General features: G+C 48.1%; 1 protein-coding gene across 2 annotated transcripts in view; it reads right to left on the bottom strand.

The window, feature by feature from the left end:
* LOC143982896 (cytochrome P450 2C16-like) overlaps nucleotides 1–27069 on the bottom strand; it is an 88190-nt gene that overhangs the window by 29987 nt on the left and 31134 nt on the right. For both annotated transcript variants that reach the window (XM_077482005.1, XM_077482014.1), the window contains one exon: nucleotides 17079–17239. In XM_077482005.1, the coding sequence (XP_077338131.1) occupies nucleotides 17079–17239 (161 nt within the window). The remainder of the gene's footprint in view (nucleotides 1–17078; nucleotides 17240–27069) is intronic.

Below are 27069 nucleotides of genomic sequence, written 5' to 3'. Positions count from 1 at the left end.
TAAGGGCTTGGTAGCCCCCTTTTATAAAAAAAAAAAAGGAAAAGGGAAAATTTTCAACAAAAGACATCAGTTTCCCATGCAGGGGTTTCCACCATCACTGTAAATTTAAGAAAACAATACTTCAGCCTTCTGGCTCACTCTCTGGCAATCCTGCTACTCAAATCTCATGGTTTGGTCCTCCTGACCATCAAGCACCAATTCCCAGTGCTTGTACAAAGATGCTATACCTCTGTCAGCTCGCCTCTTTCCTTTTCCTGCAGCTCCTGCTGCCCCATTGTTCAGGCTCACCCTTTGTCCTGGTGCAGCCATGCACCGCTCTCGGCTCTCTTGCAGACACACTCTGACTCCTGGGAGTGTGGAGCCCTGAACTACAATCCTGACTGCCCTAAAAACCCACCAAAGTGGCATGGCCTTGGGCTGCCATAATATACACACACACATATATATATATATATATATATATATATGTGTAGCACCCCCTGGACCCCCCTACTGGGAGCAAAAGGGTACCTTCAGATACAGGTAGCGAGCTTACATTCACCCCAAGGCTCAGTCCATGGCTATAATGGGAAGTTGAACAAAATTCAGGCGATACTGTAAGGGTAGTTTAGATATAGGTGCGTCCTCCAAACGAGTCCCCAGGCCCTTCTGAGAGACCAGCCTTCATCCTGGCTCTCTCTAGCAAGGGTCCTTCCCTGGGTCTCCTCAGCTCGGCTCGGCTTCCTGTACATAGGCAAGAAAGCCTAAGGACCACCTCAAGGTTAGTAGGCCCCAGACAGGCTTCTGGGCCCACTGCAGAATAGGCAGCAGCACATCCTCAAGCCAGAAGGGCCCCGAGTTAACGACTGACTAGAGAACATGGCATCTGTCCAATAAATGCCCCTTCCCAGAATGCACAGCGGCCAGAAACCTCCTACTGGGCTGTCTCTGGAAAAAGAATATTCATTACAGCTCAACCTAGTTGTAATTCTCACACTGTCCTGTGGTATAAGTGACACCTACTAGCAACAGTGGGAAATGCACAACTCAGCCAAGTTTAACATAACCAAATATATAATCAAATCTGAGCTATATATATGCAGTGGATATAAAAAGTCTACCCACCCCTATTAAAATGTCAGGTTTTTGTGATGTAAAACAATTACACAAAGATAAATCATTTACAACTTTTCCACCTTTAATGTGATCTATAAACTGTACAGCTCAATTGCAAAACAAACTGAAATCTTTTACAGGGCTGAGTAAAAAATAAAATAATGTGGTTGCATAAGTGTGCATACCCTCTTATAACTGGGGATGTAGCTGTATTCAGAAATAAGCGATCACATTCAAACTTGCATTAAATAGGAGTCAGTACACACCTGGCATCATTTAAAGTGCCTCTGATGAACCCCACATAAAGTCCAGCTGTTCTAGTAGGTCTTTCAAAGGCCGTCTTTAAGGCAGGGCAAAAGGGGCAGCTGCCCAGGGCCCTGTCATTGTTGTGGGGCCCAAAGCAGCTGCCTCATACTTGCCAACTATCCCAGTTTACATTCCCTTGTCCCTTGAAGTTTTAGTCCTGTGCTGCTACTAATGCTGCCCAGCTCTGCCCTATTGTTGTGTACAGATGACTCACCTGCAGACCTGTGTTTACATGTAAATAATGGCATTCATATGTAAATAGCAGTCACATGCATATGTAAATAGCTGAGGCCAATGGCATTGATATGTAAATAAAGGCAACATTCATAGGTTACAGCACATCTCCTCACTGCAGGGGGGCATGATATACCTATCGCAACCAGTGAGCAGTATTACTGTACAGTAATCTCTAGCAGCCAATCAACAAGCAGAAATGTGCTGTAACCTCTAGCAACTAATCAGTGAGCCTTAAGGAGTGCTGTAACCTCTAGCAACCAGTCAGTAAGCAGTAATGATATGCTGTAACCTCTGGCAACCAAACGCATTTGCTGCCTGATCTGATACAGTAAACTGATTTTAAGTCTAGCTGCTATTTATATTATGTCTCAGAGAAGGCGGAGAGCGAAATTGCATGGGGGGGGGGGGGCCCTAATAAAATTTTTGCCCAGGGTCCAATCAATATTAAAGACGGCCCTGGGTCTTTCCTGACATTTTCTTAGTCGCATCTTACAGCAAAAGCCATGGTCCGCTTCAAAAGCATCAGAGGGATCTCATTGTTAAAAGGTATCAGTCAGGAAAAGGTTACAAAAGAATTTCCAAGGCATTAAATATACCATGGAACACAGTGAAGACAGTCAGTGACATTACCAAGAACTGGACGTTCCTCCAAAATTGATGAAAAGACAAGAAGAAAACTGGTCAGGGAGGTTTCCACATGTTGTACATGTGACAACTAGTAGGGATGGGCTGAACAACACCCCCCGTTCGGTTCGCATTCCAGAACATGCGAAGAGGCAAAAACTTTGTTTGAACACACGAACACCGTTAAAGTCTTTGGGACACGAACATGAAAAAATCAAAGGTGCTAATTTTAAAGACTTATATGCATGTTATTGTCATAAAAAGTGTTTGGGGACCTGGGTCCTGCCCCAGGGGACATGTATCAATGCAAAAAAAAGTTTTAAAAACTGAAGTTTTTTCGGGAGCAGTGATTTTAATAATGCTTAAAGTGAAACAATAAAGGTGTAATATTCCTTCAAATTTCATACTGGGGGGTGTCTATATAGTATATCTGTAAAGTGGTGCATGTTTCCCGTGTTTAGAACAGTCCGAGTGCAAAATTACATTTCTAAAGGAAAAAAAGTAATTTAAAAGTATTATCGCTAGCGCCGGCTATAATGAATTGTCGATCCAGCAAAACATAAAAGTTCATTGATAAAAACGGCATGGAATTTCCCCACAGGGGACCTTCAGGTCTGGTATGGATATTAAGGGGAACCCTGCCCCGAAATTAGAAAAACAAAACCATACCAGACCCTTACCCGAGCACGCAACCTGGCAGGCCGCAGTAAAAGAGAGGGGGATGAGAGAGCGCCCTCCCTCCTGAACCATACCAGGCCACATGCCCTCAACATTGGGGTGGTGCTTTGGGATAGTGGCCCCCCAAATCACCTTGTCCCCATGTTGATGGGGAGAAGGGCCTCATCCCCACAACCCTTGCCCGGTGGTTGTGGGGGTCTGCGGACGGGGGGGCTTATCGGAATCTGGAAGCCCCCTTTAACAAAGGGACCCCGTGATCCCAGCCCCCATGTGAATTGGTAATAGGATACAAATGTACCCCTACCATTTAACAAAAAAAAGTGTCAAAAATGTTAAAAAAGACAAGAGACGGTTTTTGACAATTCCTTTATTAATTTCTTCTTCTTTCCCGGCTGCTTCTTCCATTTTCTGGTCTTCCTTCGGTGTTCTTCTTCTTCCTCCATCTTCTTCTTCCCCCGCCTCTTCCTCTGGTCTTCTTTTCCGGCATCTTCCTCCGGCCCGGCTTCTTCTCCACTTTGTCCTACACACAATCCGCCTTAGTGGGAGTCTTCCGCTGTGTGACGCTTCTATTGAGGTGACAGTTCTTATATAAGGGGTGGGGCCATCCGGTGATCCTACCCCCCTCTGATGCACAGGGACATCCCCATGGCTTTCCCCGTGTTGTCAGAGGGGGGCAGGGTCACCCGTTTACATAAATGGGTCGCGTATATCTACAGTGCATTCCGTACTCTACTACTTTTCTGGTGGTGTACACAGCATACAACCAACCGTAGTACAGTTGCTACTACTTTTCTGGTGGTGTACACATTACTTCATACACTGCAGCCGTAGTGCAGTTGCTACTACTTTCCTGGTGGTGTACACAGCACACAAAACAGTGCAGCCATAGTGCAGTTGCTACTACTTTTCTGGTGGTGTACACATCACACAATACAGTGCAGGTGTAGTGCAGTTACTACTACTTTTCTGGTGGTGTACACAGCACACAATAGAGTGCAGTGTGGTGTTGCCAAACAAAATATACATCATATCCGGAAGGCCACCAAGGAGAGGCAGACAGGCCACTAAAAGAGGGCAAGCAGGCTCTGTGTCTGCAGTGCTGGTCACGGACATGGTGCATCCTCTGCAGGTGGCCGTGGGGCACACTTTTCCTTTTTTTCTGCTGCTGACCGTGTTATTGAGCCAGAACATGCAGAAGAAATGGTGGACTGGATAACAAAGCCGTCCTCATCCTCCTCATCCTCTGTCACCTAGGCTCAAAGTAGTTTGCCTGTCAATGCAGCTGCCAAAGAGGCCTATTCCACTGGCTCCTTGTCCACAGTCACTCCTTCCGTATCCCCACCATCATGCACGGAGGAGTCCTCCAAATTATTTGACCACAGTGTTGGGTACATTCTGATGGAGGATGTGCAGCGATTAGAAGGCTCTGATGTTGGTTCCCAGGTTGAGGAAAGGAGTTCCATGAGCCTGGAGAGAGGGGGTGCCCAAGAAGGAATAGAAACTGGCAGTCATGTTCCCCCACCCGCAGTATACTGCCAACTTTGCTCCAGTGATGAAGAGGGAGGGGATGATGAGGTTACTGACTCTACTCGGGTGCCTGATGAGGAGGAGGCACAACTCCAACGAGGCAGGATGTCCTCTAGGGGGTAGCTTAAGGGCAGCCAACCTACTGCATCACACCACAGAGCTCTGCAGGTGCAGGCGCTGCTGACTCCCTGCTAATTTTGAAAAGTTTGTTGGTTTGGACCTTTTTTTACATGTGTGCTGCAGATTGCACCATTGCTGTTTGCAACCTATGTCTGAAGCAGATCAAGCGTGGCCAGAACAGCAGCCACTTGGGCACCACATGCTTGACCAGACATAGGACAACCTCCAATGCGGTCTGTTGGCAACAGAACTTAAAAGACCCACATCAAAGAAAAAGGCGGACTTCTCCTTGCTCCTCATCTGGGATCTCCAACCCTACTATACCTCCAGTCCTCTCACAAACCTGCACTGAGAGGAATGAAGGTATAGAAATAGGTGTCCCAAGTACTTGCAGCCAATCTGCTATCAGTACACCTCCATCTGATTTTAGCAGGCAAATTTCCCTACCCCAGTTGCTAAACCGGAAAAATAAATTTGGTCCCAGCCATCCACATGCTCAGCGTCTGAATGCTAGCTTGGCCAAATTGCTAGCACTGCAACTGATGCCTTTTCAGCTGGTAGACTCTGCCCCATTCCGTGAATTTGTGGAATGTGCTGTGCTTCCGTGGCGGGTTCCAAAATGCCATTTATTTTCACGGAAGGCCATTTCAGCTCTCTACCAGCATGTGAAAGGCAATGTTTTGGCCTCGTTGGACAGGGTGGTCAGCAGTAAGGTGCATATTACCACTGACTCATGGTCCAGCAGGCATGGGCAGGGATGTTACCTTTCCTTCACGGTGCACTGGATAACTCTGCTGGCAGCTGGGAAGGATGCAGGACAGGCTTCAGTATTGTTGGAGCTTGTTCCACCACCATGCCTCCAAAATGCTAGTGGTCATTCTGCCACAGTTCTCTTCTCCACCCCCTCTTCTTCTTCCTCTATGACCTCTTCTGATTTCTCCTCTGAACCAGTGGTGCTCTGTAAGCGGTCAAGGGCCTACGCAAGCACTCAGTCAAAAAGATGCCATGCGGTGCTTGAGTTGGTCTGCTTAGGGGACAGGAGCCACACTGGGGCAGAGATTCTATCAGCTCTGCAGGGGCAGGCTCAGAAGTGGTTGATGCCATGCCAGCTTCAGCTAGGAATGGTTGTATGCGACAATGGCACCAACCTTCTCTCTGCCTTCTGACAAGGACACTTGACCCATGTCCCATGTTTGGCACATGTCCTGAATTTGGTGGTGCAGCATTTCTTGAGCAGGTACCCAGGCTTTACAGGATCTCCTGAGCAGGCCAGAAAAGTCTGTGGACATTTCCGCCGGTCATACAATTCCAGTGCTCGGCTGGCTGACATTCAAAGGGAATGCAACCTGCCCACCAACCGCCTTATTTGTGACATGCCCACCAGGTGGAGCTCAACATTGACAATGCTGCAGCTGCTGAATAGTGATGGACGAACTTCCGACGGGACGTTTCGCGAACGCGAAACGCGAACGGACACAAACGTTCGCGAAAACGACCGTTCGCCGCGGGCTCCATTGACTTCAATGGGAGGCGAATTTCGCAAACCTTTAGGTCGAATTTGCGGCCACGGGGTAATTATTAGGGGGTAGCACGTAGTCCCACCACCTGGACAATAGCATAATACATGTATGAGGTGAATTTGGGATCGATAACTACAAGCATTTTTTTTTTATTTGGGAAATTGTTCTGACAATTCAGGACTATGGAGCTAATGAAGGCAATGGAGGAGAGGGAAGGTCAGGGACCAGGGTAGGCAAACAAGAGGGTGCAGGAGATACAGAGCACTGACAGCAGCACCGTAATACAGAGCACTGACATCAGCACCGTGACATACAGCGCTGACAGCAGCTCCGTGACATACAGCGCTGACAGCAGCTCCGTGACATACAGCGCTGACAGCAGCTCCGTGACATACAGCGCTGACAGCAGCTCCGTGACATACAGCGCTGACAGCAGCTCCGTGACATACAGCGCTGACAGCAGCACCGTGACATACAGCGCTGACAGCAGCTCCGTGACATACAGCGCTGACAGCAGCTCCGTGACATACAGCGCTGACAGCAGCTCCGTGACATACAGCACTGACAGCAGCTCCGTGACATACAGCGCTGACAGCAGCTCCGTGACATACAGCGCTGACAGCAGCACCGTGACATACAGCGCTGACAGCAGCTCCGTGACATACAGCGCTGACAGCAGCTCCGTGACATACAGCGCTGACAGCAGCTCCGTGACATACAGCGCTGACAGCAGCTCCGTGACATACAGCGCTGACAGCAGCTCCGTGACATACAGCGCTGACAGCAGCTCCGTGACATACAGCGCTGACAGCAGCTCCGTGACATACAGCGCTGACAGCAGCTCCGTGACATACAGCGCTGACAGCAGCTCCGTGACATACAGCGCTGACAGCAGCTCCGTGACATACAGCGCTGACAGCAGCTCCGTGACATACAGCGCTGACAGCAGCACCGTAAGCAGCCCCAGGAGGAAGTCAGCACAGCACAGGGATGGTGTGATCCCCTCATAATAAGAACCCCCAGGAGGAAGTCAGCACAGCACAGGGATGGTGGGAGCCCCTCATAATAAGAACACCCAGGAGGAAGTCAGCACAGCACAGGGATGGTGGGAACCCCTCATAATAAGCAGCCCCAGTAGAAATATGACACCGCTCAACCTCTTCAAAGAGGAGGGTAGGGGCATATAGTACGGTGTGCTTTTTTGGGTCAGGGAAGTGAGCCAAATGAATTAAGAAGGTCTGTGTGCTTGATTCCAAAAATTGTTTATAGACATATACATGGTCTACTGATCACATGTGTTGAATTCCTCCGAGATCCATGCCTCATTCATTTTTAGAAATGTGAGGTAGTTAACACTGTGGTGAGCTAGGCGAGTACGCTTATCGGTCACAATCCCCCCTGCTGCGCTGAACGTCCTTTCGGACAGGACACTGGATGAGGGGCAAGCCAACAGTTCGATTGCAAATTGGGCAAGCTCTGGCCAGAGGTCAAGCCTGCCCACCCAGTAGTCTAGGGGTTCATCACTCCTCAGAGCGTCCACATCGGCCGTTAACCCAATGTAGTCGGACACCTGACGGTCTAGGCGTTCCCTGATGCTGGATCCGGATGACACCTGTCGATGGGTCGGCTGAAAGAATGACCTCATATCCGAAGTCACCAACACATCTTCAAACCGGCCTCTTCTTGCAGGCGCTGTTGGATTGGTACCCGCAAATCCTTCTCTGGGAGTGGGAATTGCTCCTCTGCCAGCGCACGCAAAAGCAGAATGCAGCATTTCTCGAAGCAAGGCCTGGAAGTGCTGCATTCTGACAGCCCTCTGCGACGGCGGTAACATTTCCGCCATTTTGTGTTTGTACCGGGGGTCTAAGTACGTTGCCACCCAGTACTGGTCCTTGACCCTCATGCTTTTTATACGGGGGTCCCTATTAAAACACTGGAGCATGAAGGCCCCCATTTGCACTAAAGTGGAAGCGGTGTGGTGGCCTGGCTCCTGCTCATCATCCAGGATAATGTCGTCCTCTTCATTCTCCTCTCCCCATCCTCGCACAACAGGGATCCCAGAAAGGTTTAAAGCATGCTCTTCTTGCTCCTGCTCATCCGCCCCGGCACCATCCTCCTCTGACTCCTCATCAGACTCCTGTTGTTGACTTGTCTCAGATAGAGTAGCCCCCCCTGGGAATTCATCCAGCATTGCGACTTCCTCATCTTCCCGCTCCTGCTCCTCCACAGCCTGATCAATGACACGACGCAATGCACGCTCCAGAAAGAAGGCATAAGGTACCATGTCACTGATGGCGCCATGGCTGCGACTGACCAGTTTGGTGATCTCCTCAAATGGCCGCAGAAGTCTGCATGTGTCGCGCATGAGCAGCCACTGGCGCGGTGAAAAAAAACCCAGCTCCCCAGAACCGTTTCTTTCGCAGAGTTCATACAGGTAGACGTTAACTGCACGTTTCTGCTGGAGCAGCCTATCAAGCATATAGAAGGTTGAGTTCCATCGCGTCGGGCAATCGCAAATAAGACGTCTGACCGGCAGATGGTGTCGCCGCTGAATGTCAGCAAGGCGAGCCATGGCCGTGTAAGATCTTCTGAAATGGGCCGAGATTTTCCTTGCCTGCCGCAAGATGTCCTGGACCCCAGGGTATTTGACAAGGAATCGCTGCACGACCAAGTTTAAGACGTGTGCCATGCACGGCACGTGCGTGATTTTGCCCTGTTTCAATGCGCTAAGCAGATTGGCACCGTTGTCACACACCACTTTACCAACTGTCAAATTGAGCGGTGTTAGCCACTCATCTGCCTGTGAACGCAAAGCTGAAAGGAGTGCCGGGCCAGTGTGGCTCTTTGCTTCCAGGCACAACAGACGCAGCACGGCATGGCAACGTCTCACCTGGCATGTGGAATAGGTTCTGGGGAGCTTGGGCGGTGCAGTGGAAGAGACGCTAGCAGCGGAAAAGGAGGAGGCAGCTGAGGAGGAGAGGGAGGAGGATGGAGTAGGAGGAGGAGAAGAAGAGTCAGGCCTGCATGCAATCCGTGGCGGTAAAACCAAATCTACACGGGTGCCACGGGTTACATGCTTGACGGCCGTCAGAAGGTTCACCCAGTGGGCAGTAAAACTGATATACCTTCCCTGCCCGTGTTTGCTAGACCACGTGTCTGTGGTCAGATGTATCTTGGCACCGACACTGTGTGCCAGAGATACATTCACTTGCCGCTGAACATGGCCATATAGCTCTGGGATGCCCTTCTCTGAGAAATACTTCCTTCCTGGGACCTTCCATTGTGGTGTTCCAATGGCCACAAATTTGCGAAAGGCCTCCGAGTCCACCAGTTTATATGGCAGTAGTTGGCGGGCTATGAGTTCTGACAAGCCAGCCGCCAACCGTTGGGCAAGAGGGTTATCCGGCGTCATCATTTTTTTACGCTCAAACATTAGGCCCACGGAAGCCTGCCTTTTTGCAGAAAAATGTGAGCTTGGCGTGATGGAAGGTGGAGTGGAGGACAATTGTGAGGAGAGAGGAGAAGGAGAAGTAGAAGACGAGGCTGGACGGTGAGAGCCTGCAGTGTGGCTTTGTGTGTTCCGTTGCTCCCACTGGGCTCGGTGATGGCTGCTCATGTGCCTTCTTAAGGCGGTCGTCCCTAGGTGAGTATTGGGCTTACCGCGACTAACGCGTTGACTGCAAAGATTGCAGATGGCAACGCTATTGTCAGCAGCGGACACGTTAAAAAAAGCCCACACTGCGGAGCCATGTGCCGGTGTCCTGGGAGCGCCAGATGTGACCGTACATGGTCGATGACTCGCTCCTGATACATTTGCAGTCTGCTTTGTCCCTGCTGTGCAATGTAAGTCATTGCTGCTTCTCCTCCCTATCTGCTGGTCCATATCTCCCTCTGAACTCCCCTCCTCTTCCTCTCTTGTGGGCACCCACGTGACATCACTAGACACGTCATCATCAACGTCACCTTCCCCACCGCTATAAGTAGAGTAGGCAGCAACACCGGGGACCAACCTCCTCCTTGGGCTGATCTGGGTACTGGCGTCAGACTGCTGAGTAGCGCTTGTTGCTACCTCCTCTTCCTGATCCAATACCAAGAGTGGCTGCGCATCAGAAATGTCCTCTTGATATGGATCGGAAAATAATTCCAGTGACTCAAGCGGAAGGTATGTGGTGGTGGTGGTGGTGGTCGTGTTGTTGGTGGTAGTGTCTTTGGGGGTGCACATAGCAGAGAGTGAAGAAGAGGGTGCAGATCGAGAGGATGAGGAGGGTGCAGAAGAGTAAGGCTGAGCGAGCCACTCAACCAAGTCTGGTGCATCCTTTAAAGTAATTGAACGCACCTTCTGCAACTTCCCACTTTGGCTCAAGCCTGTTGCTCCTGCCCTACCCCTACCACCCCTGCGGAAGGGCCTGCCTCTTCCTCTGCATGTCATTTTTTAAATGACCCTGTGACAAAACTCTTAGTCCCTATACCGCTGAAGGACTGCTGCAGTATAGGTGAGCGGTCAGCAGTGGTGCACGTCAACCCTATCTATTGTGGACCTATAGCGGTCCTTACAGAACAGCAGACTGTACCGCACTCAAGCCTATGTACCGTAGCACCCTATACCAAGTTACCAGTCCTTATAAGAACTTTTGTGGACCAAGCAGGTTGTGTATTAGTGTTTAGCAGACTGTACGTCAGTCCCTATACCGCTGAAGGACTGCTGCAGTATAGGGCAGCGGTCAGCAGTGGTGCACGTCAACCCTATCTATTGTGGACCGATAGCGGTCCTTACAGAACAGCAGACTGTACCGCACTCAAGCCTATGTACCGTAGCACCCTATACCAAGTTACCAGTCCTTATAAGAACTTTTGTGGACCAAGCAGGTTGTGTATTAGTGTTTAGCAGACTGTACGTCAGTCCCTATACCGCTGAAGGACTGCTGCAGTATAGGGCAGCGGTCAGCAGTGGTGCACGTCAACCCTATCTATTGTGGACCGATAGCGGTCCTTACAGAACAGCAGACTGTATCGCACTCAAGCCTATGTACCGTAGCACCCTATACCAAGTTACCAGTCCTTATAAGAACTTTTGTGGACCAAGCAGGTTGTGTATTAGTGTTTAGCAGACTGTACGTCAGTCCCTATACCGCTGAAGGACTGCTGCAGTATAGGGCAGCGGTCAGCAGTGGTGCACGTCAACCCTATCTATTGTGGACCGATAGCGGTCCTTACAGAACAGCAGACTGTACCGCACTCAAGCCTATGTACCGTAGCACCCTATACCAAGTTACCAGTCCTTATAAGAACTTTTGTGGAACAAGCAGGTTGTGTGTTAGTGATTAGCAGACTGTACGTCAGTCCCTATACCGCTGAAGGACTGCTGCAGTATAGGTGAGCGGTCAGCAGTGGTGCACGTCAACCCTATCTATTGTGGACCGATAGCGGTCCTTACAGAACAGCAGACTGTACCGCACTCAAGCCTATGTACCGTAGCACCCTATACCAAGTTACCAGTCCTTATAAGAACTTTTGTGGACCAAGCAGGTTGTGTATTAGTGTTTAGCAGACTGTACGTCAGTCCCTATACCGCTGAAGGACTGCTGCAGTATAGGGCAGCGGTCAGCAGTGGTGCACGTCAACCCTATCTATTGTGGACCGATAGCGGTCCTTACAGAACAGCAGACTGTACCGCACTCAAGCCTATGTACCGTAGCACCCTATACCAAGTTACCAGTCCTTATAAGAACTTTTGTGGACCAAGCAGGTTGTGTATTAGTGTTTAGCAGACTGTACGTCAGTCCCTATACCGCTGAAGGACTGCTGCAGTATAGGGCAGCGGTCAGCAGTGGTGCACGTCAACCCTATCTATTGTGGACCGATAGCGGTCCTTACAGAACAGCAGACTGTACCGCACTCAAGCCTATGTACCGTAGCACCCTATACCAAGTTACCAGTCCTTATAAGAACTTTTGTGGAACAAGCAGGTTGTGTGTTAGTGATTAGCAGACTGTACGTCAGTCCCTATACCGCTGAAGGACTGCTGCAGTATAGGGCAGCGGTCAGCAGTGGTGCACGTCAACCCTATCTATTGTGGACCGATAGCGGTCCTTACAGAACAGCAGACTGTACCGCACTCAAGCCTATGTACCGTAGCACCCTATACCAAGTTACCAGTCCTTATAAGAACTTTTGTGGAACAAGCAGGTTGTGTGTTAGTGATTAGCAGACTGTACGTCAGTCCCTATACCGCTGAAGGACTGCTGCAGTATAGGTGAGCGGTCAGCAGTGGTGCACGTCAACCCTATCTATTGTGGACCGATAGCGGTCCTTACAGAACAGCAGACTGTACCGCACTCAAGCCTATGTACCGTAGCACCCTATACCAAGTTACCAGTCCTTATAAGAACTTTTGTGGAACAAGCAGGTTGTGTGTTAGTGATTAGCAGACTGTACGTCAGTCCCTATACCGCTGAAGGACTGCTGCAGTATAGGTGAGCGGTCAGCAGTGGTGCACGTCAACCCTATCTATTGTGGACCGATAGCGGTCCTTACAGAACAGCAGACTGTACCGCACTCAAGCCTATGTACCGTAGCACCCTATACCAAGTTACCAGTCCTTATAAGAACTTTTGTGGACCAAGCAGGTTGTGTATTAGTGTTTAGCAGACTGTACGTCAGTCCCTATACCGCTGAAGGACTGCTGCAGTATAGGGCAGCGGTCAGCAGTGGTGCACGTCAACCCTATCTATTGTGGACCGATAGCGGTCCTTACAGAACAGCAGACTGTACCGCACTCAAGCCTATGTACCGTAGCACCCTATACCAAGTTACCAGTCCTTATAAGAACTTTTGTGGAACAAGCAGGTTGTGTGTTAGTGATTAGCAGACTGTACGTCAGTCCCTATACCGCTGAAGGACTGCTGCAGTATAGGGCAGCGGTCAGCAGTGGTGCACGTCAACCCTATCTATTGTGGACCGATAGCGGTCCTTACAGAACAGCAGACTGTACCGCACTCAAGCCTATGTACCGTAGCACCCTATACCAAGTTACCAGTCCTTATAAGAACTTTTGTGGAACAAGCAGGTTGTGTGTTAGTGATTAGCAGACTGTACGTCAGTCCCTATACCGCTGAAGGACTGCTGCAGTATAGGTGAGCGGTCAGCAGTGGTGCACGGCAACCCTATCTATTGTGGACCGATAGCGGTCCTTACAGAACAGCAGACTGTACCGCACTCAAGCCTATGTACCGTAGCACCCTATACCAAGTTACCAGTCCTTATAAGAACTTTTGTGGACCAAGCAGGTTGTGTATTAGTGTTTAGCAGACTGTACGTCAGTCCCTATACCGCTGAAGGACTGCTGCAGTATAGGGCAGCGGTCAGCAGTGGTGCACGTCAACCCTATCTATTGTGGACCGATAGCGGTCCTTACAGAACAGCAGACTGTACCGCACTCAAGCCTATGTACCGTAGCACCCTATACCAAGTTACCAGTCCTTATAAGAACTTTTGTGGACCAAGCAGGTTGTGTATTAGTGTTTAGCAGACTGTACGTCAGTCCCTATACCGCTGAAGGACTGCTGCAGTATAGGGCAGCGGTCAGCAGTGGTGCACGTCAACCCTATCTATTGTGGACCGATAGCGGTCCTTACAGAACAGCAGACTGTACCGCACTCAAGCCTATGTACCGTAGCACCCTATACCAAGTTACCAGTCCTTATAAGAACTTTTGTGGAACAAGCAGGTTGTGTGTTAGTGATTAGCAGACTGTACGTCAGTCCCTATACCGCTGAAGGACTGCTGCAGTATAGGGCAGCGGTCAGCAGTGGTGCACGTCAACCCTATCTATTGTGGACCGATAGCGGTCCTTACAGAACAGCAGACTGTACCGCACTCAAGCCTATGTACCGTAGCACCCTATACCAAGTTACCAGTCCTTATAAGAACTTTTGTGGAACAAGTGAGTTGTGAATGTTTAGCAGACTGCAGCAGAAGGGCAGCAGTCAAGTATAATATCCTTTCTATATTTGGAAGAAAGAATATTATACATGTACAAGCCTATTACTGTACCACTGATACCAGTCCTGAAAAGAACCTTTGTGGAACTAATAATAACAGCAAGTCTTTAAAATTACCCTCACTGCCTGACAACACTGCTTCCTTCCTGTCCCTATACAAATTGGCAAAAAAAGAGAACGATTAGTGGTTACTGGAACAGCTCTTTTGTGGACCTTGATAGTAACAGCTAATGATGATGATGATGATGATGATGATGAAAGACTAATCTGGCTGTCCCTGTAGCATACACCGTCCTTTCCCTTTCTCTAAACTAACAAAAGACACTCAGGCTGCTGCAAGAATCAGCAGCACAGCAAACCTATCAACACCTAACACCTATACCAGTCCTGAAAAGAACTTTTGTGTACCAAATAGCTAGTGGTTTATCTCTCCCTACTCCACACAGGAACCTGTCCCTATCGTAACAGAAGAAAGAATGTAAAATGGCCACCGGATCGGGTGTATTTATAGGTTAGGGGGAATGTACAAGTGTCCATGTGCTGTCATGTCTCAATTGGCTGTCCTGTATCACATGATAAACGTGTCACCAAAGGTTAAAGTTCTTGTATACATTAAACACGTAAGTCCGCCGCGGCGAACGACGGAAAAAGGCGTTCGAACGTGCGGACCGCGAATGTCGGAAATTCGCCGCGAAACGACCGCCGGGCGAACCGTTCGGCCATCACTACTGCTGAACTCACAGCAGAGGGCCATCCATGAGTACCTGTGTGAATATGGTACCAGAACAGAGTCGGGGGAGCTTGTCTTTTTCCCAACGCCAGTGGCTACTGATCAAGGATGCATGCACTGTCCTGTCACCATTTGAGGAGGCCATGAGGATGGTAAGCAGTGACAATGCATGCATCAGTAATACTATTCCTCCTGTCTTCCTGTTGGAGCACACGCTTTGTGGAATAATGGACAGGGCACTTGAGGCAGAACAGCAGGAGGAGGAGAAGGAGGATTGTGTCAGCATGGATGTAGAGGATAACACTCAGAAGCAGTCTTCAAGTGATGGTTTTCAGTCCCCAGAAACCCACGGAGTTGTACGTGGTTGGGAGGAGGTAGTTCCTGACAACGTCATCCTCAGTGACAATGCTACGAACGAAAGGCTCACAGATTGTAGAAATCCAGCAAGAACTGAGCAAATCTAGTATAAATATCTGTCATACAGTGGTGTACCTAGAGCACTGCTTAACACCACCAGTTTCATGAATCACCTCCCAGCATGCGTAGCCACTCCCCCGGACCTCCAGCGACAGACCAGCTGGCTTCTCTGTCCCCCTTCCCTTCACTCTTTGCATGTGCCCTATACGTTAGTAATACTTCGTGTTGTGAGGACTGTTTAGGTGCTTCCTCAGAATCTAGCAACACTGAAAGTACCCAGCGTCCATGACTATGACTTTGTCTATTGAACGGTGACCGTACTTTGGGCAACTTGTACATTTAGGCACAAGTACATAATGGCTGAACACAAACACATCAAACAAAAATTTGCTTTGTCATAATCGTGCTAGTGTAGAAGGATATCTTCTTACATGACCCAGAAAATGTTGAGAGCCCTTGCAAGAACATATTTGTTTCAAGCAGAGTTTTAATTTAAGAAAGAGCTCTGTCGCTCTAGAAAAGCATGTGTGACAGAGCATGGACTTAATAATTGTTGCTACTTTTAGGGAAGCAGGAGAGACAATATCCAGATTTCCCAGGTGAATGGAGGCATGCTAAGAGCAGGCGGACCCCCTGCGACTGGCTGGACCCCCCCATGACTGGACAGACCCCCCTGTGACTGGACGGACCCCCCTCTGTGACTGGACAGATTCCCCTCTGTGACTGGACGGACCCCCCATGACTCCCCCATTTAGCTAACCCCTTGCGATCAGGCTGACACCCGCCCTGTGTGCGGGCGCCCCCCCCTATAAGTGGGATGGGTTGCTGCTGCTCTGCTAGCTGGAACAGACAAGAGGAAAGTACTGAGACGCCATAGCTAATTATTGCTACATATGCCACATGGTACATTCCATTGACATATGTGATCCCAAAGTAGCCATCTCATCTGTTACTGGAAGAAACTTTTGTCACTGAACTTTCAGAAATTGTTTCCAAAGAGAATGTGAAAAAAGTGAAGGATTGCCTGCACTCCAACAGAACAAAACAATGCGAGTGCACACCGAACGGCATTCAGAAACGACAGGCTTTACTGATAAAAATGTTTCTAGAACCACACAGCCCCAAGGAGACAGAATAGAATATGATGGGATGACAGGCGATGAGAACGAGGGATCTGATGGAGGAGGAGGAGGGATATATAGCCCTCCGACTCCTCCTACAAATTCAGGCTGGCATTTAGCCAGCCTTCTAACATATCTATGATGTGCATCTGATAAATTCCGATTTACTTTGTGCGGTAGCCATTCCATTTTTTTGCTCATACCTGCTATCCTTCGCTCCTAAATGCCCATATTTTTTAGGTGTATTTATATCTCTAACCTTCATGTGATCAACATTGTAAACTTGTGACACATATGACAAATATGTGCAATGTTTGGTATCAACTATATATTTTTGTCCACAGATAACACCTAGATTGAAATGTGATTTTTTGCAACAAATTGCTTATGCTACTTTTTGTCTCACAAAAAAAACATTTTGCCCCAAGAGTTATTTAATTAGTATTACTACTTTGCATGTAAAATCCTTTTCGTGACATATTTCTTTTAAACTTCTATTCCGTGTTTATAGTCCTGTGCACCAAATTACCAATATATTTCATTTATTAATTTGGCACCTTTTGGGTAGGAATAGTGAATATTCATTTACAAATGGGGGCACTTTTCCACATGTGCCAATTTTTGTTAGTCCCCCCACACAATATATATAATCTGATTAACGTAAGCATTTCCTTTTTAGAATGTTCCAAAGCTCTCTACTTACCTGTCCCCAAACAGAGCTAAAACCTTTAAAAATTTCATGTAAAAGGGCCAAAAGATGGAGAAAAGTTTTGTCTTCATATTCAAACCGGCTTCCAAACACCACTGAGCAGATGACATTGGAAACTGCCTTGGCAATACATAAAGTTGGATCCACAGACTGACCTGTGAGAGAGACATAGTAAAGACTTCAAAAATAATTTACTATATACAACTTTATGGGGCTACTCCCATTAGAGCTGATATTTCATTTTCTGGTAGATGTTCAATATTTAAAACGTATATAACCCAAAAACACAAAGCAATATGTTGTAGCTTATCAGTCCTTACCAGTATATGTGTGTAGCACTAACCCCCAAAAGAGCTGTTGGTTTTTGTTGGGCTTACCATTACCTCACCTGTTCACAGTGTCCGTCTTAGGGGTACCGTTGTAAAGTGGATTACAGAATATTAGCTCCTACTACTTTTTCTGAATGTTTATTTAACAAAAACACACACTTTTGCAATAGAGGGTTAGAGGATAAGGGGGATTCAGATACCTTTGTAGTTTTGCGGGTTAAAGGTATTTCCTTGATCCAGAGGACAAACAATTTCCACAGGCTGGATCTAGCAATCACCAGATAGGCCTCTCTCACTGACCTAGCAGCCGATGATATGTTCAGTCAAAGTCTCTGCCACAGAATTGATAAGTTTAGCGATCTTGTTATGCAATCCTCTGCAACCAGAAGCTTATTGTGCCTTCCTGTGGCAAAGTTAAAGTTTCCACACAGTACCTGATTCTTTCAGCCGACCCGGCGATACTGTGTGGTAGACAACTATGGCGGCTGGTGAAGTTTTAGGATGGGGAGGGGGGGGGCAAACTCCGCCCTTCCTTTTTGACCCCTCCCACTTGGTGGAAATGGGTGTGGTTTACGCGACATAGTGGGCGTGGCTCTAAGGGGGTGTGTTTAGTGTCTGAGATGAATGAGGGATGCAGGGAGAGGGAGAGAGGGATGGAGGGACAGCAGGCCCAGATCCTACACAACAATAGAAATATGTGTATTCTAGAAAGTTTAACAATCAGCAGATAAAGATATACCAAACACCTGTTGTTAGCACTTCAATCATCCCGGCACCATGTTATGGTGTCAGGATGATTGAAGCGCATTATTTCTATTATAACATTGTAATATAAAATGAAATCATTCAACTCACCATAATGCAGAATCAGTGGGAGCCCTGTGCGTGTCACTAGCCACGTCACCTGCAACCAGATGCCATCAGGTGTCCCAAGCGGAGTCTGTCCTTACATCAGGTTCCCCCAGCGGAGTCCCTCCTTACATGCAGTCTGTGTCCCACCAAATGCAGCCTGTGTCCCACCAAATTGCAGCAGCCTGTGTCACCATAAATTGCAGCAGCATGTGTCACCACCAAATTGCAGCAGCATGTATCACCACCAAAATGCAGCAGCATTTGTCACCACCACAATGCAGCAGCATGTGTCCCCATCAAATTGCAGCAGCATGTGTCACCACCAAATTGCAGCAGCATGTGTCACCACCAAATTGCAGCAGCATGTGTCCCCATCAATTGCAGCAGCATGTGTCACCATCATTTGCAGCAGCATGTGTCCCACCAAGTTGCAGCAGCATGCGTCCCACCAAGTTGCAGCAGCATGTGTCACTAAGTTGCAGCAGTATGTGTTCCACCAAGTTGCAGTAGCATGTGTCACCACTTTGCAGAAGCTTGTGTCCCACCAAGTTGGAGCAGCATATGTCCCACCAAGTTGCAGCAGCATATGTCCCACCAAGTTGCAGCATCATGTGTGCCACTAAGTTGCAGCATCATGTGTCCCACCAAGTTGCAGCATCATGTGTCCCACCAAGTTGCAGCATCATGTGTCCCACCAAGTTGCAGCATCATGTGTCCCACCAAGTTGAAGCATCATGTGTCCCACCAAGTTGCAGCATCATGTGTCCCACCAAGTTGCAGCATCATGTGTCCCACCAAGTTGGAGCAGCATGTGTCCAACCAAGTTGGCGCAACATGTGTCCCACCAAGTTGCAGCAGCATGTGTCCCACTAAGTTGCAGCAGCATGTGTACCCCCAAGTTGCAACAGCCTCACATCAAACCCCCCTCCCCCGTTACTTACCTTGCAGTGTGTTGTCCTCTCCAGCAGTGTCTCCTGTGGAGAGGTCTTCCTCTCATACTTCCTGTTTCCTCTCTCCTGGGCGCAATTTTTTTTTTGACTGCCTGACGCCCCCTATGGATGGACCGTCCCTGGTAGACAACCCAGGATGCATCCTCCAACTGAGTCTCCAGGCTTTTCCATGAGACACCAGCCTTATTGCTCGGTCCTCTTCCGAAAAGTCCTCCCCTGAATCCTCCAGTTGCGTGACTTCTCCCCTCAGGCAAAACAGCACAGGATCATCTCTGGATCAGTAGGCCCCAGAACCTCTGGGTCTACTCTTCAGTTGCGAAGCCTCAGGCCAGCCGGCCCCAAGGCATTGAACAAAGCAGCACACGCCCCAGGCCAGGAGGGCCACAAGGTTGGGAAAAACGAACCCCAGAAAATGGCGTCGGTACCTTAAATACCCTTACCCAGAATGCACAGCAGGTAGACCACTCCCACCGGGCTGTTTCTGACTAAAAGGGGTACCCAATACATTTAGCTTGTTGCATTTCCAACACTTACTGGTGGTGACAGCGACTCCCACGGCCAAGTGGAAATTAGCACAACCCAGCCAAACTGGTACAGAAGCCAGAACTTTAGCATAATTAGTCTGAACAAAACTGCAGCTTCAGACAAACTTAAATTTACAAAAATACGAGCAATGGTATTGAAAATACCAGCCCTACATGTGCATTAGTTTACTTTTTCTATTTTTTTTTTTTCCCCTGGTGATCCTGCCAGTAACACACTTCCTGTCCTAGGATGACAGTGCTTACTCACTGTACTGTTTCTATGGAGGAACAACATTTTCATCCTTAGTTGTTCTGATTTGGACTACAGACACCTTCCCTTCTCTTCAGCTCCATTGTATAGTCCAGAAGGGTGGTGTAGTCCACAAAAGAGAACTGGGAAGGCTGCAAAGTCTGGTGAAGCTAAAGCTAGGAATAAGAAACAATAAAAATAAAATAAAACACAATTACTAAAATTACATGTGGGGGATTTACTAAAACTGGAGCACTTAGAATCTGGTGCATGTGTGCATGGTAGCCAGTCATCTTCTAACTTCATCTTGTTCAATTAGACTTTGAAAATAAAACTTGGAAGCTGATTGGTTTCTGTGCAGAGCTGCACCAGACTTTGCACTCTCCAGTTTTAGTAGCCCCCCCCCCATGATAGTCTACCTTAAAGACACCCCCTTCACCCAACTGACCACTTTATATTTACCTCTCCAGTTTTTCCTTTTTCTGTATCTGCCACCACAAAATTTCCTGAAAGAAACAGCAGGGGAGCACTGAAGAAGTGAGTATAAAATGGTTGGGGAAAGGACTGTACACTGTGTGCCCTAAACTCTCCATGGTCACTGCAGTGTTGAATCCATACTACACCTGCATCTGAGTCATTAAAAAATGCAGCTGGCAGTGCATAGCCTGTGGTGTCCTACAGAGCATAGGCATGCGCAGGGGGTGTGCCAGGTGTACCTGGGCACACCCAATCACCCCAAGCACATTAGCATTATCACTCTGTGTGCCAGTGGGGAGATGAGGGATATCTCCATCTGACCAGTTCTGCTATCAATAAAGTACTACCATACCTCTCTTTCACTGCATCGGCTCTGCCATAAGTGTGTGTGTGATATATGTGTGTATGGTAGTGGCCCTATGACCGAGACAGATATGGATCACATAAACACGCGACAAGACTTACATCATAAATAGACCTGAAGTGTGGCTTGGTGGTCTGGTCGTTATGCCAAGAAAAGGGGGCACACCCAAGATAAGTAATGGAAGTAATGGGTAGTTTATGGAGAAAGAAGTGCTGAGAAGTGCCTTGAAAAATGGAAGGATGGTAGGGTATCGCACACTGGAACCAACAAAGAGCATGGGCGTGTGGGCTCCTTAAATACCCTCCGAGCTCCTCCCATAAATTCAGGCCACCATACCTGCCTTCTTTATGGTCATGGCCCTATGACCGAGACAGATATGGATCATATAAACACGTGACAAGATTTACAACATACAGTGGGGACAGAAAGTATCCAGACCCCTTTAAATTTTTCACTCTATTATATTGCAGACATTTGGTAAAATAATTTAAAGTGGTGTTCCACCCACAAAACTGCTTAAAATTATTAAAAAAATAAAATAAAAACATTTGGAATTTTTTTTTAACTCACCTCTAAATGCCTGTTGCTAGGGAGTCCCTCGAAGTCTGCCTCCTTCAGTGCCTGGGCTCCTGACGTCACTTCCCCTCGGCGCAGGAAGTGCTCAGCTCCGCCCGCTCCCTCCTGTCAGTCATCTGGGACACATGACAGGTCCCAGATGACTGTGCGGCCAATCACGGTGCGCAGCGCCACTCGCGCATGCGCAGTTGGTGCCCGGCTGTGAAGGCACAGCCGGGTGCCCATAGTTGCAATGCCAGCATTGCCGAGAGGAGGGGGGGGGCGAGCGGAGCTTTGTTCCCCCGCATTGCTGGACCCCGGGACAGGTAAGTGTCCGATTATTAAAAGTCAGCAGCTGCAGTATTTGTAACTGCTGACTTTTAACTTTTTTTTTTTTTTTAGGGGAAACTCCTCTTTAAGTTAATTTTTTTCCTCATTAATGTGCACACAGCACCCCATATTGACAGAAAAACACAGAACACAGAAGACATTTTTGCAAATTTATTAAAAATGTATTAAAAAGAAAAACTGAAATATCACATTGTCCTAAGTATTCAGACCCTTTGCTGTGACACTCATATATTTAACTCTGGTGCTGTCCATTTCTTCTGATCATCCTTGAGATGGTTTTACACCTTCATTTGAGTCCAGCTGTGTTTGATTATACTAATTGGACTTGATTAGGAAAGCCACACACCTGTCTATATAAGACCTTACAGCTCACAGTGCATGTCAGAGCAAATGAGAATCATGAGGTCAAAGGAACTGCCTGAAGAGCTCAGAGATAGAATTGTGGCAAGGCACAGATCTGGCCAAGGTTACAAAAAAAAATTCTGCTGCACTTAAGGTTCCTAAGAGCACAGTGGCCTCCATAATCCTTAAATGGAAGACGTTTGGGATAACCAGAACCCTTCCTAGAGCTGGCCGTCCGGCCAAACTGAGCTATTGGGGGAGAAGAGCCTTGGTGAGAGAATTAAAGAAGAATCCAAAGATCACTGTGGCTGAGCTCCAGAGATGCAGTCGGGAGATGGGACAAAGTTGTAGAAAGTCAACAATCACTGCAGCCCTCCACCAAGCGGGGCTTTATGACAGAGTGGCCGGACGGAAGCCTCTCCTCAGTGCAAGACACATGAAAGCCCGCATGGAGTTTGCTAAAAAACACCTGAAGGACTCCAAGATGGTAAGAAATAAGATTCTCTGGTCTGAGGAGACCAAGATAGAACTTTTTGGCCTTAATTCTAGGCGGTATGTGTGGAGAAAACCAGGCACTGCTCATCACCTGTCCAATACAGTCCCAACAGTGAAGCATGGTGGTGGCAGCATCATGCTGTGGGGGTGTTTTTTAGCTTCAGGGACAGGATGACTTTTTGCAATTGAGGGAAAGATGAATGCGGCCAAGTACAGGGATATCCTGAACGAAAACCTTCTCCAGAGTGCTCAGGACCTCAGGCAGGGTCGAAGGTTTACCTTCCAACAAGAAAATGACCCTAAGCACACAGCTAAAATAACGAAAGAGTGGCTTCACAACAACTCTGACTGTCCTTGAATGGCCCAGCCAGAGCCCTGACTTAAACCCAATTGAGCATCTCTGGAGACAGCTAAAAATGGCTGTCCACCAACGTTTACCATCCAACCTGACAGAACTGGAGAGGATCTGCAAGGAGAAATGGCAGAGGATCCCCAAATCTAGGTGTGAAAAACTTGCATCTTTCCCAAAAAGACTCATGGCTGTATTAGATCAAAAGTGTGCTTCTACTAAATACTGAGCAAAGGGTCTGAATACTTAGGATCATGTGATATTTCAGTTTTTATTTTTTAATAAATCTGCAAAAATTTAAAAAAATCTGTGTTTTTCTGTCAATATGGGGTGCTGTGTGTACATTAATCAGGAAAAAAATGAACTTAACCACTTAAGCCCCGGGCCATTTTGCAGCTTAAGGACCAGGCCCCTTTTTGCAATTTGGCACTGCTTCGCTTTAACTGACAATTGCATGGTCATGCGACGTTACTCCCAAACAAAATTGGCGTCCTTCTTTTCCAACAAATAGAGCTTTCTTTTGGTGGTATTTGATCACCTCTGCGGCTTTTATTTTTTGCGCTATAAACAAAAATAGAACAATTTTGAAAAAGATTCTATATTTTTAACTTTTTGCTATAATAAATATCCCCAAAAAATATATAAAAATGTTTTTTTCCTCAGTTTAGGCCGATACGTATTCTTGATTGGTTTGTGTAAAAGTTATAGCGTCTACAAAATAGGGGATAGTTTTATGGCATTTTTATTAATAATTTTTTTTTTACTAGTAATGACGGTGATCAGAGAATTTTATTGTGACTGCAACATTATGGCGGACACGTCGGACAATTTTGACACATTTTTCGGACCATTGGCATTAATACAGCGATCGGTGCTATTAAAAATGCATTGATTACTGTAAAAATGTCACTGGCAGTGAAGGGGTTAACACTAGGCGGCAGTGTAGGGGTTAAGTGTGACCTAATATGTGTTTTTTTACTGTGGGGGGGGGGGGGTGGTTTGGCATGTGACATCACTGATCGTCGTTTCCTATGACAGGGAACAGACGATCAGTGACAAGCTCACTAGGAAGCACGGGGAGAGGTTTGTTTACACTTACCTGTCCCCATTCTTCAGCTCTGTGACCCGATTGTGGGACACCGGCGGTGATCGGGTCCGTGGGTCCCACAGCCACGGTCACGGAGCTCAGGACCGGGTCGCGAGTGCGCCGCCGGCTGGGCTCTTAAAGGGCAACTTACCCGTACGTGCTTGTACCCAGCCGTGCCATTCTGCCAACGTATATCGGCATGAGGCGGTCCTTAAGTGGTTAAATGATTTTAGCAAATGGCTGCAATATAACAAAGAGTGAAAAATTTAAGGGGGTCTGAATACTTTCCGCCCCCACTGTAAATATACGTAAAGTGTGGCTTGGTGGTCTGGTCGGTATGCCAAGAAAAGGATGGCAAAAGACACAGATAGTGGAATAACTCTTTATTGATTATTGTGGTTATTGACCCGGATTGGTGAAGGCTTGTGCCATTTCCTCCTGAGAATTGGGATGCATGTGGCAAAGCAGGAGGACTTCCATCGGCCGGCTTTCTTGATTACGTGGTCTGGTACTCCATGCTGGGATGCAGCTGAAGCTGCTCCAATCTGGAAGAAATGTCTAGAGAACTGACTGGGGTTGAAGCCCAAGTTGCTTAGCAGGATCCTGACATGCCTGATAAACTGGCTGCCACTCAGGGGGCTGGTCAGAAAGGGTAGCAACGGGCTACCATCAAATTGGCTGGGTAGATGGGATGGTAGTCAGTCGAGCACCGTCACTGGCCACCAGGCGTTGTTGGTCTGTGCTATGTCCCTTGGACACAGGGTCTCTCAGGGTGTTGTTAGCAATGCTGCCAGTGTCTGCTCAGCAAGTTACACACAGGCTGGATGGACTTCTTAATCACAGAAGGGTTTATTACTCACTCAGAAAGCAATGTACATTCTTACATGGAGGATTCATATACAACAGAACTTCCTCTAAGTAACATGCTGCTGCTTCCAGTCCCACACACACTGTGCACTGACTTACTGGTACAGCCCCTCCCCCAGCATGCATCAGGAGAAAGGGGTTAAGGTTTACAGTGATTCTGCATAAACAGTCTGAAACAGGTTGATCTTAACCCGGGGCCGGTTTGTTGTGTTTTGGAGACTGTAAGATGAAGGGTGTAACGGTTCGGAAAGCGAGTCAGGTTGCATCTGAGCAGTGTCTGACTGCCGGATCTGTTGACTGTAATTCACTAGGTCGTAGGAAACCATAGAAGGACAAGTAGATGGCTGCTTGGATGAATAGGCTGGGCAAAGCCCCAAAGCGAGAACGAGTAAGGATTTCAGATATGTCCCTGAAGATGGTGCTTGTGATAGGTAGGCATTTGCCACTGGCTATGGGTTGGTGCTTCTGTATGCCCCGTAGGAGGGACCTGACTGCATGGCACAAGAATACTGACAGTTTACTGGGGTCCTGTAAGGACAGAAAATGCTGGACCCCGGCTAGGTATAGCCTGATGGTATTGTGAGAAAGGACTAGCTGCGTATGGCAATATGATATGAAGGCTAGGATGTGTTTAGCGTCATCTATCATTGCCCCGGGCCAAAAACTTGTGGTAAGTGATCCAAGCTTTGCGATAGGCCTTCCGCGTGTTGAGTGCCAAGGATTGGTTGATGAGCTGGGTTGCGTTGGGGAGGTGGGATTTTTAGTGCATCATCAGCAATGACCAGGGTGGGACAGGAGTAGTCGTTGGGTCGGCTCCAGGCTCCTGCTGGAAAAACAGAATAAGGTTGAAACGGGACAGCGCATCAGCTGCGATATTTCATTCCCTGGAATGTCCACAGAAGATAATAAACTGGTGATGGAGTGACAGTAGGGATGAGCCTAATGCCGCGTACACACGGTCGAACTGTTTGACGTACTTAGTCCGTTGAAACACATTTCAGCGGACAATCCGCTCGTGTGTGGGCTTCAGTGGACTTTTTCAGCGTGCAGTCCGGAGTACTAAGAATTTCGGATTTTCCAAAAATCTGTCCGTCGTACTTTGGTTTCAACGGACAATACGGTCGTCAGTATGCTAGTTCGACGGACTAAGAATGGCACATGCCCAGAAAGGATTTACACGGCGGAAGGGTGCTTTGCTGTGTCTTGGACTTCCTATTTCTAGTCCTGTCGTACGTGCTGTACACGTCATCGCGCAAGCTTTCGACGGACTGTTTGTGCATCCGTGTGTGGTCAAGTCCGTTCAGTGGAAAGTACGACGGATTGTCCGTCGGATTGTATGACGGACTAAGTACGTCAAACAGTTCGACCGTGTGTACGCGGCATAACACCCCCTGGTGCAGAACATGCAAACAGGCAAAAAATGTGTTCGAATATGCCCTTCAGGTCTGGTATGGATTGTAAGGGGAATCCCGTGCCAATTATTATTATTTTTTTAATGGCATGGGGGTCCCCCCAAAAATCCATACCAGACCCTTATCCGAGCAAGCAACCTGGTAGGCTGCAGGAATAGAGGGGGGGACGAAAGAGCGCCCCCCCCCCCCCTCCTGAACCATACCAGGCCACATGCCCTCAACATGGGGAGGGTGCTTTGGGGTAGTAGCCCCCCAAAGCACCTTGTCCCCATGTTGATGGGGACAAGTGCCTCATCCCCACAACCCTTGCCTGGTGGCTGTGGGGGTCTGCGGGGGGCTTATTGGAATCTGGAAGCCCCCTTTAACAAGGGGACCCCCAGATCCCGGGCTCGCCCCTCGTGTGAAATGGTAACGGAGTAAAATATACCCCTACCATTTCACAAATAAAGTGTGAAAATGGTCAAAAAAAACACGAGACATGGCTTGGGACAACTCCTTTATTAAAAAAAAAAAAAAAGTGTCCCACGAAGTCCATTCATCTTCTTCTCTCGCTCTGACGGACCAACCAAAAAAAAAGGCCGCACGCCGCCACCGATCTGCCTCAATGGGAGGCACCCGCCGTAATGACCGGCCTCTCAGGTGGACAGCTCTTTTATAACTGAGGGCAGGGCCACACAATGACATTGCCGGGTGACCCCGTCCCCTCTGACGCATGGGGACATCCCTATGGCTTTCCTGTAGCATCAGAGAAGGGCGGAGCCACCCATTTAGCGGCGTGCAG

Source organism: Lithobates pipiens, unplaced genomic scaffold (genome assembly GCF_037356315.1).
Source record: "Lithobates pipiens isolate NorthernLeopardFrog02 unplaced genomic scaffold, aLitPip1_a1.2 Scaffold_1, whole genome shotgun sequence".
Lineage (NCBI taxonomy): Eukaryota > Metazoa > Chordata > Amphibia > Anura > Ranidae > Lithobates > Lithobates pipiens.
This window is presented reverse-complemented; position numbering and strand designations above follow the sequence as displayed.